This window comes from Varroa jacobsoni, unplaced genomic scaffold (genome assembly GCF_002532875.2).
Source record: "Varroa jacobsoni isolate VJ856 unplaced genomic scaffold, vjacob_1.0 scaffold_767, whole genome shotgun sequence".
Classification (NCBI taxonomy): domain Eukaryota; kingdom Metazoa; phylum Arthropoda; class Arachnida; order Mesostigmata; family Varroidae; genus Varroa; species Varroa jacobsoni.
The window spans coordinates 27247-46293 of NW_019213669.1; the positions used below are offsets into that span (position 1 = coordinate 27247).

Below are 19047 nucleotides of genomic sequence, written 5' to 3' on the forward strand. Positions count from 1 at the left end.
GGGTTCTGTAGATCGCTGTACTTTGCTTGAGGGTGCCTACTATTGGCGTAGGAGAGCGCGAAAATGCCAGTTTGGTGTCCATGTGGTTGCTCTCTGAGCGTGTGTTCTGCTCAGTAATGTCCCTTACGGCATATATCCTCGAAGGGCCTCATGCTTCATCTAAGTCAAAGTTGGACGCTTAAAGGACGATGGTCTATAGCGGATGGGAGAACGCACCCACTCCTCAACCAACGAAGGGCAACTCTCCATATTTGTTGTTGCCTGATTTACTAGCCACTATCAAATCGACTCTACTGGCAGATGAATGTATTGTCAAATTTGCTATATCGACACAGTTCATTGTAACTAGCTCGCTTATTGTAGCATCCAGTACATACCGTTCGTATGAGCTTCAGGTAAACCAAATTGTGGCTCACCCGAAAGCACGACCGACGAATGATGGCAGGGTCTCTCCCATTGCTTCGTCTGTGTCCGTATGTTTCTATGGCGGGAGTCAGCAGTTCGTCCAGCTAGCTAGCTAGTACTGCTTCTCTTCACTTTCTTTCTCTCACTGTGGTTGTATGTGGCCGCTACCCGATGGAGCTTCGAAGGGAGAAAATTGGAAGAGAGGGAGAGAGAGAGAGAACGGGCATGTGTTGAAGTTGAAGGGACAGAATCATTGTGGGTAGTGTGCTGCTGAGTATGAAGATGGTTTGGCTAGCCCAGGCCAGATGAAACTACGAAGTGGAATAGCGGCGAGCTGCCAGAGGGGAATGAGACTTGTGTGGGGATACGAGCAAGCTAGGGTAACGGCATGGGGATATTTGGGGTTCGGAGTGACAGGGGGAGAGTTAGGGGTTAGGGGATGGGACGAGATGGCGGTGATGTGTATGTGTGTGCGAGCGAGAGGATCTCAACTGAGGGAGCAATTTATGATATATGCGAGCAGGGAGCGAGCGGGAACACTGCAGCAGCAGCAGCAGCAGCAGCCGGCAGCGGCTAGGGAGCCCAAACAGACAGACAGCCAGTCGGCCCACCGCTGTTCGTGTTCTCTGTTCTGCTCCGCTATAGAGCAGCTATAGATGGACCCCTCGTAGATGCCCAGAGCCGGCGCTCCTACTGCCACAACCGACGACTGTGTTTGTCTGTGTCTCCGTGTGTGTGTGCATGTGCCTGAGTGTGCTTCTGTTGTGAGTGTATGGATGTACATTCATCTAGGACAACCGACCACGGTGCTGTTCTTGGCTGCTGCGACTACCCAACCCAGCCCAAGCGACGCTGCTCTCCGCCCTACAGCAGCAGCCTGTGTCAGCCTCTTCGAGCCTCTGCCTCTCCTGCTGTACGGAACAGAGCGAGAGCATCGACGTGCAGGGGACTATTACAGGATCCCAGGCAGCTGCCGGATCAGGCACCACCACCAAAACGGCCGAAAACAAACGAAGGCAAGCTCTGCTGGCGCTGGTGTTGCTGCCATCGCGCTGCCCCTGTAGCGCCTACCACTTCAGTTGCAACTACAACCATTATTACTACTAAAACCGCAATTACGTTTGCCATTATTGCTTTTTACTGCTATCAATTGTAGCTTTACATGTCCTGAAGGCCAACACGAAGGCCGGTTAGTTTCTTCTGGAAGAAGAAAAATGCGCTCGAGGCGTGCAACGCCGCGCTAGACGCCATTCGCCATTTACATGCAAATACGGTGCGTGGACATCAACTACAGCACCTACTGATGTTTGCTCACTAGTGTTCACCGCAGCGAAGTATCAACGGCAATTCCACCTCTTAAGTTCGTTGAGTGACCAGAGGGGTACGCGGTCCGACAGTGATTCGGTAATAAAACGATAATTGGCGACAATTACAACAGAAACAAGGTGGTGTGAGGCACATATAATATATATATATATATATGTGTATGTATATATATGAGTGTGTCGGTGTGTCTGTGTGTGCGCTGTTCCTCACAAAAGGGAGGTGCTGCTGCTGCCTTGAGAGTCGCGATGACGACGAAAATGTGGCAATAATAACGTGGAAAAATACATCCGAGTATGTTACAGTCGTAGCAAACGAAATCATTGTTCACCGTGGTATGAGTTGATCTAATATCTGAGTACATGAAGCAGCGGAAGGGTGTTAGCTAGAACGTTAGACGAGCTGTTTTCATCCGGGTTTGTGCACTTGCCCATAACCCCTCTGGATTAAAGCTATTACACCATTCAGTGTGAGTGTTAGATAGGTATATATGCACGGTACATCTTCCATATTAGCTGGTTGTGCTGCTACCCCACAATTTTGAAGGTTAAAGGCTGTAGGATCATACTGGCAAGGAAAGAATAAAGTGCAGTGACACTCGCTTACTGTCTGAAGTCACTTTGTACAAACAAGCAGCGTCGATCTTTGAACACGCAGCGGACAGCCAGGCAGCTGTGGAGGTTCGAGCTTAAACGAGTTAGCAGAGGCATCATTAGCGCGCCGACAGGTTCGGCGCGCGGCAGCACGGCACATGAGCCAAAGTCACGACGTTCACGATGGAAGAGCTCGCTAGCGCCTCCCAGGTTCGTTATTTTCGCATTCGATACGCTGTTTATTATTATTATTACTATCTTTATTATGTGGGAAAGGGTGTGCTGAGTATGGGACAGTGGTAATCATAACGATACGATAAGTTCACTATCTTTTCAAAGGAAGTGGCGATACCTATACGAGAGCTTAGATCAAATGCGTGATGAGTAATGCATTTGGTGCCTTTTTTAAGTGCCCTGCAGATCTCTACATGAACATTTTAGTGTCACAGTCAGCCCGACCCCAAGACTAACCAAACACAAATCAGAATACTTAACAACGTTACCACAATTTAAGAAAAATCTGACCGGACAGCGAGACAGGGGCAAGGGCTATGACCTCGGCACGCTCCAGAGGTTCGATAATTGTTCGCTGTAAGTGAGACCACCAGACCTTAGGTCAAGCCGTACGTTTCGATGAATACGTTTCTTGAAATATAATTAGGAAACCTTATATTGTATTTGTCAAAGTCAGCTAACGTATACGGTGAATTTCAAAGTGAACAGTCCCACAATACACAATTGCCCTGCCCATAAAAAGCTAGTCCATTGAACGTGTCTATCAATGTTCACCTTTCGTGTAGACGACAGCACAATTGACACCCAGAAATTAACTTATCATTCTGTCCATATTTGTGCGGCTATTTTTCAAGAATAGCTGATCTTGAAATGCACGATCGACGTACGCCAACCGTTTCGAGCACCTCTGAGGGCGCAGTAAACAATTTCCCTAGCTTTGAATCTGGTAGAATCTGCATCAGAAGGAGCTGCAATACTTCAAATGGACTAGTAACATCGTCGCCGTGTTCAGTTTCTTCGTGTTCAATTGCATATCTTTCGATGCAAAAAAAAGTGAATTAATTTCCACATTTAGAAGAATATCTTCCTCGCATTTACCTACGAGCTTGCTAAGCTGAGCTGGCAACCTATTGAATACTTAACTACAGGTTATTAAAGCGAAATTAAGTGTATTTTCTCGTTCATCGACTGGAGCTGGAAGCTAACTTCACGCGATTTCGGGTTGAATCCAATGAGTTTAACCAAGCTCCCTATTACTTACCTCGAACTAATGTCCTTACTCATTCACATATTACTAACAAGTTACTTCTGCAGCCTTCGCTTGAAGTATTCGCATGAACTTCCATAGAAGTGTGGTCAACGGAAGCACCTTGGTCAGAAAGTTGTACAGAAGCATGGTATCACACTCACGCAGCAACCATCTGAAAAGGTGCCAGGTGAACTTCATATTAGCACCGCCTTGAGATAAATAGTTTTCAGTAAACTGAGAGAGAACAATCTTAGAGCGAGCATTGCGAAAACGTACAGTGGGCATAAAAATAGTTCCACTGCCTATTGCATATTTTTTTTTGTATATTATTTCAAGTTTTATTCCGACCTGTATTCGACGGCTATAAATCTAGCCGTTATGAAAACAGCATGGAGCTCCGACGTGTCAAGCGTGGTAGTCCGGACACGTGAGCTAAACACTGACAGGAAATATATGATAATTCTACATTGATTGCTGTACGGTAACGTCTCTAACGGGGAAAATTGGCTATGCTGAAAGGATTTGACGACAGCAACAGCAACTTGTCCCACCACTGGATCACTGTCAGCTAGCTAAGGCTTGGCTATAACTCAGAAAGAAACTAACTCTTGAGCAAGTCGATCTGTTATACATCATAGTTGCGGATCATGTAATTGTAAAAGCGAAGTAGGCATTTTCGAGACGAGCGTGTAGCATATTGTCGGAGAAAAGACTCTCTAGCGCGTGTCGACATTTGAACGTGCTCGCACGTTCGCTCTAATATATACATATAATCAATCTAAGAAGATAACAAGATTCATGAACCCGCCTCCACTGTAGTGAACAGGTATCTTGCTACGTTATTCGCCCTCGACGGTTTACCACATGCTTTTAAATATGTAATATCTATTTTTTCCATTGACCTGTAAGCTGAAAATCAGCGACCTATATTGTTGCACGATGCGGACAAACAATCATAACCGTTCGGAAGGGCAGAGAAGATAAACATTTTGAAAACAAACAAACAAGCAACACGTGCTTGCTTCCAACTGCCTCGATCCACAAACGCGGTCACTAGCGGCACACACTCTTTGTGATTAATGGATATACCCGTCCTTTATGTGTGTGCGTCTGTGCGAGGTTGTACTTCCTTGCCAGTGTTGACTGTCGTGCGGCTGGAGGCGTGATAATGGGGTGTCAGACATGACGATCCCATTAGTTTCTTCTGGGATGGTGGGGTTCTCCGCCTCGTGCGTCCTCATGATTAATGGATTCTCAAATGGGTGAACGAGCGGCCAGGCGGATGGTCGGTCGAGGACGAGAGCGCAGTCAGGGCCAAGTGTTTCGGCCAATCAGTCTCTCATATGTCGCATTAATACTCCTACTACAAGGCGACCTAGGCCACATAGCCGAGTAGGAATAGTGTTAGTGGCTGGCGCTAGTATCGGGACATCTTCACATGTATCGTCAACTGTCCGTCTTCTCCCTTTTTTCCTAGTAGGGCGTATGCAGTACGATGCGAAAGCCTCGCCCAGGTTCGTTCATTTATCATTTCCTTTTTTGGGTCGCCTTCCAATCGCAGCGGACGTAGAGGGCCACCTGATCTAACAATTCCACCCGGGAACAGTCAGCGCAGCAAGAAGCTACGACTTTTTACAAACGTCGGCTTTGGTTTCGCAAAGAGATTGTTGATCGGACGTATACGGGCACCCTTTCATACCGGGGGTTGACTTAAACTGACAACTTAACAGCTGGTGCGAATGAATTCAAGCTGGCTTGCAGTTGCCCAACAGGGCTTTGAAATGGATTCTTGGTTTTATTTTTTTGTTAAGGCTGAGGCAATCACGGCACCAATCGCCGAAAGCGTTGCGAGGGCTACTTCGATATTTTTCATTGTTTTACAGCATGAAACATCGACTATGCTTTTAAATACGCTTAAATATTTAGATCCGACACACTCCAGTAGTATAATTATTAGATAATGTTGATTGAATAACACGATAGTCAGCATAACCAAGAGGCTATCAATCGGTAGTAAATGCGCTCTTTAAGAAATGAGTGTAAGAAGCATCGGCGTCGTATGTGTGTATTGCATATCTTATTCCGGTAGCCATTTGATGTAAAAGGTAAAAAAATTCAAAAATCTTGTACACATCCTGTTGTGTACACTTGGTGCAAGGTTAATGGCGTTTCACTTTCGCATAGAACGATTTCATAGACATGAGTAAAGATATCATTCAAAAGAGTTACCTCCAACTGAGCTTATCAAATATGGGGCTTACCAAGAATAGCAAATAAATCTGGGTCGTATATTGTTCAATCTCTCTCTTGCAAGTATTGTAAGCTGATATTACTCGCAATGTAACGACTAAGCGTTTATTTGCTTTTTTTTTTTTTTTTTTTCTGTGTTGCTATTCTCGTTGCTGTCGTGTTCCAAATGATAGCAACTTTCAAGCATTGCTACACTGTGCAAAGATTCTGACAAAAGCTTTAATCGCAATTTTGGTATACAGAATGCATAAGGATTTGATATTCCATGGTACTGTATAATTCGGTGGGCAAATACTATGATCATCCTCACTGATCATTGATTAACACCTGTGTTAGTAACGAGTACCAGAATCGCGCTTTTGTAAAAGCAGCCGCAAAAGGTCCTGTACAAAAGCAACATAGTGTTGGGCTATTTTTCAGATCGTTTCAAGTTAGAATACATTTTGAATTCATGGCTATAAATTGTTACGCTGCTGGAAGTAGTTCTACGGAACACAAGAATCTCGTCAGTGTGCTTCCCAAAGCCACGGTAACATTTTTTTTCTTGGTAAGTACACGAGTATATAATAACTATGGTAGTAAGACGCTGTTTGAGCTTGACCGCTTAATGCTAATCTTGCAACTAGCATACTTGGATACATCTTCGTGTAAAGTTTACATTGGATATCACACGCACGGATCCTCTCCATGAAAGCTAGGTTTATCCTCTGTTTATTTTCGGATTTTCTACCCACAAATAAAGCGTAACCCTATTAGTTTTTTTTCTCTAGGTTAATGTGCAGGTCCGGAGGTAGAAATCTATAACTATAAGGTTCACTATTGAAACAGATCTTTTGGAGCCATATTGACGTTATTGCGGGACTAACTCTACGTGCCATGGCTACTGCTGTACCCAGTCACCATTAACCCTCAACCATGCTAAGCATCATAGCAATGCAGCGGAGGTTCATTATGTATAACCGTAAAGTAATCAGTACAGCTGATAAGATAGTTTTATACGGAATACAGCCAGTCGAAGCACCGTACATATCGAAGAGCATAGGGCAATCGGTATAATGGACGAACTATTATTGGCGAAGAGCGGGCTCAATACAAATAGAAGCCGATGGAGAAAGAACTATGGAGTTGCCGTTTGTAACCGGCAAAACATGGGCCTATGTTTAACTATAACCGGTTTCGTGTGACTCAAACACAGTACAGCTGTAGCCGCCATCGAAGTTAGATATTTCATAGTTAAAAGTTTCCTGCGCTCAACTGGCAACAACTTAGCACGATTTGTCCTGGGTGCGCAACTATTTACTTCTTCCGCATATTGCGATTCTGACGAAGCACCCCCCAAACTAATCTTTGAGCACGTTTGTAATTACGCTTAACCCGCAAGTGCAGTGGAAGGAACTGTGCACGTCAATATTGAAGCCGCATAATTTTCCAGCGATTTTTTACACCATTAACAATAAGCATGCGCTAGGAATTTGTACTACTATTTGTTTTGGAACCGTTACCCACATGGTTCGCAATGTATAAAGAGCCCTACTAGGAATGGCCGAGCAGGAAACCAGGTTGCTCGTACTGCACAAGCATCATCCTAGGCCCTATATAAACCACGGGGTCGTGTTCTGTAATATCTCTAGATTTCTCAATAGTTACTGCTATCAAAACACCTAGCAGTGAACACCATGCCTCAGACTTTGTAAAACTTTGTAGATTTTGACCACAAAGATCCACGATTCATCTCCGATTATCAAAACGTATTGCCGTTTATAAGTTCCATCTGAGACAAAACTTGTATCAATATGTCTAAGCTCACTGTTGACGAAGTGTACGTCTATTCATAGTTTAGTTCAAATGGTTAGTTAGCAAGAGGTGTTTGACAATTCTTTAACGTTTCTACAGTTTTTCAAATTGTCTCCCTAGAATTTACAGGGAAAGCATTCTAAAAGCTGGACCAAGTAGTGCGGTCTCCATACTACTCTCCCCAATGGGACCTGAGCCATAGATCACTTTGTATTCCTTGGACGGCTCTGTGCTCCATTCTAATAGGGACCTACGTGTTTTCCTGATCAAACAGACCACCAGAACAATTCATGTTACGAATCAGTTGTGTAATTTTATTTTTCAATAAACTAACGAGCCGACTTTTTTCCCAAGCCCTTTAGTTCGCTGCTAGTATAAAAACTAACATCTTTCCTCCGAGTATCATCTAGGATTATGTGTAACAATATTTTGGCAACTTAGTATACACGAAACCATCTCACTTACAAGCTGCAATGTGTTACAGTTCATAGGACATCCATTCTAGGCCTAAGGCAGCAAACAGCAAGCAGTAAGATAAATTGTGTACGTTGAATATTGGCATAAATCGTTCAAAATTCAATGTAATGATCGCCGGATAAGAAGATAGTGTGCCTTAGAAAGGGTGAGTTTATATTAGACATTGTTTCATAAATGCAACGCATAGAACTTTACCACTGCACGCCTTGGGTGCGCGTGGCGTTTTACGTCATATTTTATGTTACAGCAGACTCGCTCAGACTGGGCCGCACAAGTGGACCTTTTAATGTTCTCAGCTATTCTCATTGTGCGAAGAAGTCTTCGGAATTATCTCTCTGGTACAGCATTAAGGGACACTAAAAGGTCTGGTCGCTGTCAGTGTTGCTGGACTTATCTGGGGCTTCTCCAACAGACCTATGAACTAATATGACATAATAATCAGATGCCATAGTAACCATTAGCCAACTAAAATTTGAGCAAGCAATAGCCAAGTATTCATAATTACCATGGCAACGCATTCAAAGAGATGCGCATTAGCGATTCAGATCACGCCGCCCCCGAGCTGTGTTCAGTTTTAGGTTTTCACATATCGAAATACCAATGAGAAAAAAACAAACCTGAAATTGTTAAACTATTAACAGATCCCAATAACAATATACGGAGAACTCGTCCCTATCTCTCCTAGCTACCAGTACCTTGAACATCTTGTATCCAAAAATCAATGATGTGGAAGTCGTACATAGTTACCAGGAGCATAAGCCCGAAATTCTTAGATTTGGTAGCGAGTATTTTTTGCCACATACTACTTTTCATACAATAACGGACTACGTAGATTAACTAAACGTATGGGTGTTTAGCTAAAAGGACATCTGTGTTGGTGCAGCGGCAGCGTCTTTCATTATAAGTGTGGTAATTTAATGACAACAGATGATAATTTAAGTACGATAAAGCATTTTTGTTAAAATACGTTATTTGTTATAAGACAAGATTCAAAGTGATTTGAAACCAAATCCAGACGTCTTAGCTCGAAATTACAGGTGACCACTTATGGGTACGATTACCGTCAATATGGAAAAAGGTAGAAGCTATTTCTCTAACATCAGTTTTGAACTGATATGGGTTCCACTGAAACAGAACGGGACACTTCGAATAAGGTTTCGTTAAAGAGGACGCTATATGCTCGCCGGTCAAATACAACCATGTTTATTGAGGGGGATCGTTGTGCTTAGTGCCACATCACTGAGTCTCGCATCGGAAAGTATATTACCTGGTAGCAGTTTTATCTAGCGATAATGAAGCTTTAGCTGCTGCGTTTTAAAGAATATCGATTAAACACCTTAAAGACTAACAATATAGGATATAAAAAAAGACGAGGAATTATTGAGACAACGAGAGCGAAGGAAACACGTGATTACGCATAAGCTCTGCAGAATTGATATCGTCTTGTTGCTTGCAAGACGTCGATAAAGAACTCAAGATTTGAACCCATACAGATGTAGTCTGATTAGATAGTAAAAGTATCGTCTGGCTTAAAGACTCACCCTACTCCAGCTCCTGTATGTACACAGTCCGAATACTTCGGATCACATATCCGATCATACAGATAGGCACTGCGACTTAGTAGACTAGTCCCATGCGTATACCCCATCCCCTTTTCACGAAGACTTCTGTGCATTGAAATAATAATCACAACCTTTCTGAGCCTTATAACTGAGTGTGCGTCAAATGTGTCTCGAAGTTCCAATGGAAATAGACCCATCGTGCTTCCGCGACAATTCAAACTTGATCCTAAAATCATTACCAGAGGCGACAATTTAACGAATTCTACTGGGTTAACTTTCACTCAACCTACTGCTTTGCTATTGTTACAATGCCTTGATATATCAAAAATTGAACTGCCGTCTAGTTCGAAAACCAGGTTAGCTTCATAACATGTTTGGGAAAGAGTATAACTCAGTTCTTTTCGATTACATTACAAGAACAGATAATTAGATAATAATGTAGAACATACAACGTAGCACATAAACCATGGGATACCACTTTGGGTAACTTGGCCTCATTACTGGCATGCGATACGTCAATTCGATATATGAGAATGTAGTAATTTACGGAAAATGAAGAAATAATGAGGTTATTTATTTACCAATTATATATATATTTATAAAATGTGGATGCTAGAAAAGGGTGCAACTTTTTTATTAAAGGGAACATAGACAATGCAGTAAAATCAATTCGAAGTCTAGATAAAGAACCTGGAGATCGCTTAATCCGATACGATAAAAGGTAGGGGAATGGTCAGACGCAAAAAAGAGTTTTGCCTGATTTGCTTACCCAAGAACTATTTTTAAAGGTAATCGATATGCCTTGTAGTTGGGATCTATGGTCTCCAGGATCCAGGACTGTTCAGATTGAGCCTAAGCAGCTAAGCGCGTCCAGAAAGAGGTTTATTTCAATTTCTGTACGTTACTAAATTGCTTTCTATTTATTACAGTATATATAATATAATTACAGTACATAAATGAGTATTGCATTAAACACTAGTACGTGTTTGCGGTGACAACTGGTAGCAGTAAAAGTTTTTGTGGTTACCGCTAGAAGTTAGGAAGGAAGATAGAACAAGTCTATAGTGCTACATGCTGCCTGACAAAAAGAAGGGTGATTGAACAACACAATAGACAGTTAAATTTATAGGGTTTTTAGCTTTTCCTCTTTGGAAGATACCCCTAACGATAATGAGGTATTTGAGGATTTTAACACGTTCTGGTTTGGAGATCTGGCAAATCTAATATAATCTGATTCGGCAATCTTAACAGATATATTTATTATAAACCAGATGATGCCTCTACACTCCACGTAATAGATATAATTAGCTTTTAGAAAATGGTTAACATAGTAGACTACAAAAAAAAAACATAGATATAGCCTTACTATTGCTTTAATTATTTAGTAAAGTATTGTATAAATTCGTCGTATGCGGACAAAGCATGGAGGATGAAAAACAAATCCGAGCAGCTCGAATTGAATCTTTCTTTTGTGAGTTGTACATATATTTTTTGTCTTGGTGTATTGTGACTGGTGATCGGTAGCTTCGTATCTGATAGTCAATGTCAAGTCGTGTTCAAAAACAGATCGTATCATTTGGTCGATGCCAGTCTTCATCACAAACGCTAACTCTTATCTGTTAATATTTACTTTTTTTAGTAGAGGAACGCAATTGATCGTTCTGAGCTTTTCGCTCTTCATTGCGGCCCAAATCTCGATCATTGAAGCACTCTAAGCTTTGCTTAGTCATCTCGCAGCTGTTGAACAGATGACGGTAGTAAAGAGAACATTTTAACAAAGTATTAGACAATTCCACGCAAAAGCTACGTTATTCTACAGTATTACCAAACTGCCCTTGTAGCAAACTGATGAGTGCATACGTACACGTACGAATGTGTGAGTTTGAAGTTTGACTTATAAAAACTCTCACGACGTTAAAGCTGTTTCATATTTATGCTGACTATTATACGACCAAATTACCCTATGAGAGACGTATCTGAGGCCCAGACTCCTCAGCTGCAAATCGAAAGAATAAATGGTAATAAAGTACATGAAATCCGTAAAACATCGAATGTGTATGCCGCGGCGGGTCTGCACTCATAGGAAAAGCATGCTACTTCCTTCAAGTCGGCGTAGGTCTCTTTTATTGCACGCTACGCAATCGGCTAGTGCCACGAGGGGACAGCGACTTTAGACGCGTTTGCTAATGCCATTTTACCATCCCATGTAGGTGTTTCGTTGATTCAGGATTTGATGTATCTATGCGCTTGTTCCAACGGGAGAGTCGTGCTCTGGCTTCCCAAATGAGTTGTCACGTGTTGCCGTATTCCAAGAACGTTATTCCATTGACGTCGAGGTAGTTCGGTTACATTTTAAAGATTAAAATCTGACAGAACTCAAACATCTAAAAACGGTTCATTGAAAACAATCGTTGGTAGTTCAAAAAATCAGCTCATAACAAACTGTGCTGTTTTATGTACAGAAAATTTCTAGAGGAAGCTTAACCTGTCCCGAGTATTTGCGTACAGGGGCCATTTTCAACTAGTCAATACAAAATAGCCGATGTAAACGTTGGATGCCTTACTAGGCGCACCTTATAATCAGACATCTCGAATAGATCGTGCAAAGGAACCTGTCAAATCTTGCCGACCTTTCCAGTGCTTAGTTTCAACATAAAATCTCCACATGCTACCGTTTACCCGAACATAGTGTCCACTGCACCCGCTGTTCTTGTTGATGAGAAGAAGTCATTATCACTCTGCTTTTTTTATTAGGAGAAATAGAGACATCGACTCGCATACGGGCGAACAAATATGACTATTGTTTTTACGATTAATGCATAAGTGTCTCCAATTCTGTCGTTACTAGCAATGGCCTTAACTGAGGTGAGGCAGTTATACGTAAACTTTGTTTGGTCGAATTACACATGGTGTATTATAGATGGCAGGATTTAAACCAGTTACCCTCTAGTTCTTCTAAGCACAAATTTACCGGTCCAGTTCATTGCTTAAACGGTTAATGTATTCGGACTTGTGTGTTAAAATTGACGCTACGAAAGGAAATGTAGTGTTTTTTATTGGCTGCCAACTAAATAATTATTCTTGTCGTTCAATACTTCATGTGCATCCCCTCAAAAACCCTTTTCCTAGTAATGTGCATTTCTTTTACTCGCCACTGGAATCAATGACGTGCAACTGTCTCCTCCATTTTGCCGTCAAGTAGTCGAACCGTGTGATTCATTTGATGCGCATGTCTTGACCTGCCCTTCGTGCTTTACATGCGGTACTCAAGGCTCAGGTATATACCGTACAATATACACTCTATATTACCAGACGGCACGTTCTATTTGTGAGCAGTGTGCTGTATATATTTATTGATGAGCTTGTCTAAGCCAATAGACACAATGTTTTCAGGTGATGCTACAGTTGTGTCAGCCGGGAGGCCCACTGTCTCTAGGAGGTGCTGGATCGGCTGGTGCTTTGGGAGGCCTAGCGGTGGGAGTCGGAGGCTTAGTCTCGTCCACAGGACCGAATGGCTCGCCCTCAGCATCTGCCGGCTGTCCGCTAAATGCTGCAAGTCCTGGCGCAACCAGCGGTAATGGCTCGCCAGGAGAACCTCTAGGCAGCCCCCTTGTGGTTCGAAGGTAGGCAAAATTAGAGTCTCAGGCATGCTTGTTACATATATTATTTAAGGCTGACTTTTATTTACTTAACAGATGATAAACATAGTTTATTTGTTTTCGATTGGTTTTATTATGATATTGAGAGGTATTTTTATTCGAATAAGCATTTTGACACTTGATGTCTGCCGCCACACACTTTGTACTCTCGAGAATTACGGTATACGAAATATTGTAAACAGTAATGTAAAAGCTAAATTAAGTTACTAAAAATATTTCAGGCGCCGCCAGTGGCGTGAGAGCGAGACAATGCTGTTTATCCGATCGTGGGAGAGACATCACGAGGCACTTAAGAGCCATCGTCGGAATGCGCACATCTACGAGAAGATGAGAGATGAACTGTCTGCTAACGGTCTATCTGTCACCACGCAGCAAATTCGTGTTAAAATTGACAATCTCACACAGGCATATAGGTATTGCTGCTTTTCATTACCTTTCCTTAAATGGAACATGACCGAGAAAGTAAAAAAAAAAAAGCACTTTGCAAAGTTTTCGCAAGGCAAGTAATTAATAAAAGTAAGTAAGTAACGTTGATTAAGTTTAACATGAAGTTCATGGGACAAATAGCCTTTCCACTAACCGGAAAGAGGCAAGTAGTAGGTTAATATAATGTGTTCATCCAATTAGTGGTACATTTTTCCCAATAACTATTTTGCTAAGTTTGGGGCTCGTTCGGGCATATCTTCTAGGCGAACGATGCGCGGTGCCCCTTTACGTGGAGGTGATATTCGTTGGTTCCAGTACATGCATCGCTTTCTTGGAGATAACTTCGTGTATCAGGTAAATTAATAGGTCATCTGATATACAAAAATTTTTGATGAACTTGATGAGGTGACCTAATAGATGTAAATTCGAGTTGGTCGTACGTTTACCATAGAACAATTTACATTTTCTAGAGTGACTCATCCGACGAACCAGTTGCTCTCGTATGTCCAAAACGGTCCAGTTCTGCCATAGTTTCATCGCAGTCTAGTGGAAGTACTGGTCCTCAGTTGACGGGGGCAGCGGGAGCCGCAGACCTGCCTGACCCGCTCGGGCCCACCGCTGCTGGACGTGATGCCGAAATCTCCAGCTCACTTAAGCCTCCTCGTATCAGTAAGCTTTTTTCATTTTTCTCCTCTAACGGAACGTAATGGGTATTCCAAAGGCCACACAATAAATTACGAACATCGTTGCTCCGCAAATCATTTTCATAATACAAATATATAGCGAATACATTAGGGTCACTTTATAAAGCTACAAGGTTGCATACGGTTCAGTTGCATAAATACCTATAAATTAAACTAGACTCATTGTAATTGCTCTCTATTATTAAAACTTGCTACGTAACTGTGGTACCTTTATGGCAAGCTGCATAACCCCTGTAAGTACTGTAAGATTCTGTATCATTCTGTATCAATCTATAGCCTGTTCAATACGCAAATCAGTCCAAACGTATGAGCAAATATGCTTTTTGCGAAATATCTATAATACCTCGTTGGTTGTACAAACAAAAAAAAAATATATTTTTCACTTTATACACTTGTATGTGCGTTTCGCTTTTTATCTGTCATCGAATTATTTCGAAACCTGTTTCGAAAAACATTTAAATGTATAGAATGCATTGGGTTACCTTTATTCCAAGCAAATTTTCAATGCTAAGACACTTCCATAGACAAACGCGATTTTACTCTGTAATATTGTTTATGACGCGTTGTCATGGCACAGGCGCTGCTAATAATCTTGAAACATCTGTAGTTCCTGATCAAACAAATAGTCGTAACATAGCGATTAATATCTCCACTTTGTCAACAGTCATGCTTACTGTGACTGGTACGCATGTTTTGCACTGACGGATATACGTAGTTAAATTATATGATTTATAAGGTACGTAACAATATATTCTTAGAGAATATATTGTCTAGACCTAATCACAAAGATTCGGCCAGCGATTTTCATTTATATGCTGAATACTGAAGGTAACTTTTCTTCACCAGCCGGTAGCGAGCCCTCATCAGAAGTAACCTCATCATATGTTGATGAAGAGCGAAACTGCTCGACTACGCCGTTGTCAAGCTGTAGCTCAGGTACTAACGTCTATAGACCTTTGGCAGATGCTCATCATTTGATACTTTTGCTTAAGCTATAATCTCTAAGTTTCAATAATTCTGCTTAGAGTGTATATAGTCTTACATATTGAACTACATACATAGATTCTAAATTAGATTCTTATTTGTCCTTATACATAAATGTATTGAAAATGAAACCTGAGTTTCAACAACAAGTATAATACGATTGGCTGCCTAGTAAAATACAAATGGTCCCGGATTTCAACATTGTTTGTTTTTATTTAACCGCGGCAGGCTCCGCCGTCTTGCAGGCTCTTCAAACATCATTAGCAGTGCATGCGTCAGTGACCGCAGCGAGTCCTGAGACTACCACACCGACGCCCGCCTCTTCCAGTTTAAACAGCAACTGCGGCATTGGAAAAGAAAGCATCAATATCGATAATGACGCTTTTCCATGCAAAGAAAGCAACATCGACGGCAGCAGCAGTAATAATAATAATAATAAAAATAATGATAACGGTATAAATGGCAACACCAGCGCACCAACCATTAACAACCACATCGACAACCTCATCCAGGGCGCTAAGGTTCAAAATTTAACTATTTACTTGACAAATAGATAATGACTTAAAACGTTAGGCTTAAGAGATTTTCGATTAAAATTGCGGTAAGCTGCGAAGAGTTAGTGTCCTAGGTGTCGGAATAAGTGTCTTATATGTTTCAAGACAGCGTTCTGAAATCACTGGCGCAAAAAGATGTCAAACACACTCCTCCTGTGTAATAAAATAACAAATTTATATCGTAAAGGTAAGACATCTTATATCAGCAATTCCTGCAGGTGATTCTAGCGCAGGTACGTTTTTGTATCGCGATTTTCACAAGAAATGTGTTTTAGGAAACATCATAGTCTTAAAGCTTGTAGGGGGCGAGGAGGCATCACTATGAATTGTGTATCCTGCTAAAACCATGGAAAATTACCGTATAAAGCGCTAAATACACTATGTAAGAGAGTTGTGACTATTCAACCCTCGAGATCTATATCTCACATTCATAATGCTATTACTATATTATTAATATATGTTATAATTGGTAATGCCATTGAGTAGCGCCATCATCAAGTCGGTCATAATCCTCCTCAGGAAACGGAGCAACGTGGAGGTGATCTTGATACCGAAGAGGAAATGGCAGAGGACACCAAACGTCCTTTAGCTGTCCTTCCCCCAATACCTCCTGCTCTGCCGGGGTTGCACAATCTTCCATTGTCACTCTCGCTAGACCCGGTCGTTGTGTCTGCCAAGAAGTTTCTCCGATTAAACTCAGCTGCTTCATCAGCCAATTCTGGGAGTTTGGCTAACGGATCAGCGATTCATTCAGATTCAATAAGGAGACCTGGCACATGTGGAAACGTAGTTAGAAAGAAGTGTTGCCACCATCCAGATGTTCTTTCGCGTAAGTGCATAACATACAACGGAAGCTTAGAGGGATATTTTGAGGTTTACGGAAACAAAAAAGTTGCGAACTAGGACATAGTGCTATTATACACCCTGTCCACAACGAACATAGAAGTGTATGTGTTGGATTTATATGGAACTGTAGCAAAGAAGATATATCTTATATTTCCTTTAGGTTCTTCTGTTTAACCTGTCACTATGACTGCACTACTAAGTTAGGCCCCTTTTCCTTATAGGACGCATTTCTAAAATTAAAGGAATTTTTTATCGTTCCCTACAGTGATATCCTTATAATTTTTTTACGTGTTTTGTAGTTAACCCTAGAATTACTTTTTTTTTTCCTGTAGGTAAGCTTGTCTCATCAGTAGAACGAATGCTACAGGCCCAACTATTGGTAGCTCAGCAAGCTTTAGTGTCTCAACAACAACTACAACAGGTAAACTCATTGCTTCTTAAAAATAACAAATTTAAAGACGTGTTTGTTCCTAAGAATAGGACTATGATTGGAAATATAACATATTGTGCCTATTTAGCTTATTTATATAGAAAAAGACAGTGTACATGATAATGGAATGAGAAGGGTGGATATAGCTACGGTCCGACTTTAGAGATTTAGAAGCAGCTATTCCACCCGTGGTTCAACCACATGTGTTTTGTATTTCTAGGCTATTTTAGGTCAGCAGCAATTGATGCAATGTCTCGTAGCACTTCAGGATTCAAGCAATCATCGGCAGCAGCAGCAGCAACAGCAACAACAGCGTGACAACACCTCGTAGATTTCAGCATATTTTCTGCAAGCGAAGGTCTTCAGTCAGATGTCTCGAAATGACAACAGCTTGTAGCGTAAGACGACAAGAAAAGTTGACACCATTGAATAGCAAAACAGCGGCAGCCGTGAGGCCTCGCATCCGTGTTCTTCAGAGAGAAGATGAAGCCGCTATCAAAAGCCTTGCTCTAGTGTTACGTACAACCTAAGAAGTCCTACAACGAGCTATATATATATATATATATATATATATATATATATATATACCTAGTTATCTAATGCAACAAGACATCACTGGAGATTACACTCGCTATTACTCAAGAACTTTTATGAAACAAGTAACAAGTTGCTACTCATTTTAAAGCCAATACCGGTAACATAAGAGAGTCAGAGCTACTAATTAATCATTTCAGACTTTGCAGTGTAAAGTGTACTAGGCGAACTCGAACGTGGTCTTCATTCCAGTACGCACCTACGAATTTCGACCACTGCGGAAGTCAATTCTTTTCTCGATAAACTCGAGGTGTGGCGTATTATGTGCTTAGGGCATTGACCGCAAATGCAAAGTGCGGTCCAGTACATACAGCATATTCTCGAAGCCTTTTCTTAGAGGATGTGTTATCTATTAACTTGCAGCGAAGGATGCACAGGGTACTGGTGATGGCTTTCGTAGCAGATCACTAGGGCCAACTAATCTGCGATATGCATATGAAGACATACAAACCAAAAGTTTTAGTACACTGCTGAATCACACTTATCTAGATGCTGGTGTCGGCTGCAGAAGGCGTTCGCCCCTGAATTTTGCTAGGTGGTCGCTACTTATTTTCGAACCCACATAGTATCGGACGTGGTATTATACAGCCTTCGATAAACGAATTGATGCTGCCTAGTAGTGGTGTTTTTTTACCCTTCTTTCCATTTATTTTTTTAATACAAAAGGAAACTAAACATCGTTGTGTGCGACATTTTTGTATCGGGGTGCAGGATCGTTTGCCGGAGTTAACGGTTTCCGCCAGGCAATCATCGATAGTAACACCTAGAAGTAGAGGAATATTTTGCTTAGGTTGTATCTGCTAGTAGCAAATACTTCAGCGAGACGACACCTCCACCAAGAAAAAAGCGTTTTACCCGAAATATGCAGATTGACTATGCCTCTCTTTATTCAATAAATTGCTCATAGAAAATAGTATTAGTAACAATAATAATGATGATTACTACATAGAATGGACCTTGTGAGGTAGACGAATATACAGATAAGTAACGTTAGTGTATTATATTATGGGAAAAGTATATATATTATTATTACCTGAGATTATACTAAAGAGTCTAAAGAATGATTACAAAGTGGTGATAACTAGATGATACTCTTATATACGTAATAGTACCAGATATGAATATTACGAACGTGAGCTACCCTAACAGAATGAATGAGTACATGTTCAAAATAAGATCAAT

The 19047-nt window shown here is 41.4% G+C and overlaps 1 protein-coding gene and 1 long non-coding RNA gene across 7 annotated transcripts in view; one reads left to right on the forward strand and one right to left on the reverse strand.

The window, feature by feature from the left end:
• Window positions 1-1315: 1315 nt before the first annotated feature.
• On the forward strand, window positions 1316-17810 carry LOC111263449 (uncharacterized). The gene is made up of 10 exons (XM_086969643.1): window positions 1316-2531; window positions 13062-13291; window positions 13549-13740; window positions 14017-14107; window positions 14224-14422; window positions 15304-15393; window positions 15670-15962; window positions 16515-16824; window positions 17174-17262; window positions 17492-17810. Exons 1-10 carry the CDS (start codon window positions 2505-2507, stop codon window positions 17600-17602), a joined length of 1632 nt encoding a protein of 543 aa, XP_086825769.1. The 5' UTR covers window positions 1316-2504; the 3' UTR covers window positions 17603-17810.
• Window positions 17534-19047, reverse strand: part of LOC111263456 (uncharacterized) — a 42092-nt gene continuing 40578 nt past the window's right edge. For 4 of the 6 annotated variants that reach the window (XR_015312312.1, XR_015312313.1, XR_015312311.1 and 1 more), the window contains one exon: window positions 17894-18628. This is a non-coding gene — a long non-coding RNA (uncharacterized LOC111263456). Of the gene's footprint in view, window positions 17618-17893; window positions 18629-19047 lie in introns of those variants that run through there. The other 2 variants (XR_015312315.1, XR_015312310.1) reach the window with 2 other exon arrangements.

Coding starts and splice junctions, on each gene's coding strand:
- LOC111263449 (XM_086969643.1), top strand. CDS start 2,505: ATGGAAGAGCTCGCTAGCGCCTCCCAG. Junction 14,423..15,303: donor ACTTAAGCCTCCTCGTATCA/GTAAGCTTTTTT, acceptor TTTCTTCACCAG/CCGGTAGCGAGCCCTCATCA. Junction 17,263..17,491: donor CTCAACAACAACTACAACAG/GTAAACTCATTG, acceptor TTGTATTTCTAG/GCTATTTTAGGTCAGCAGCA.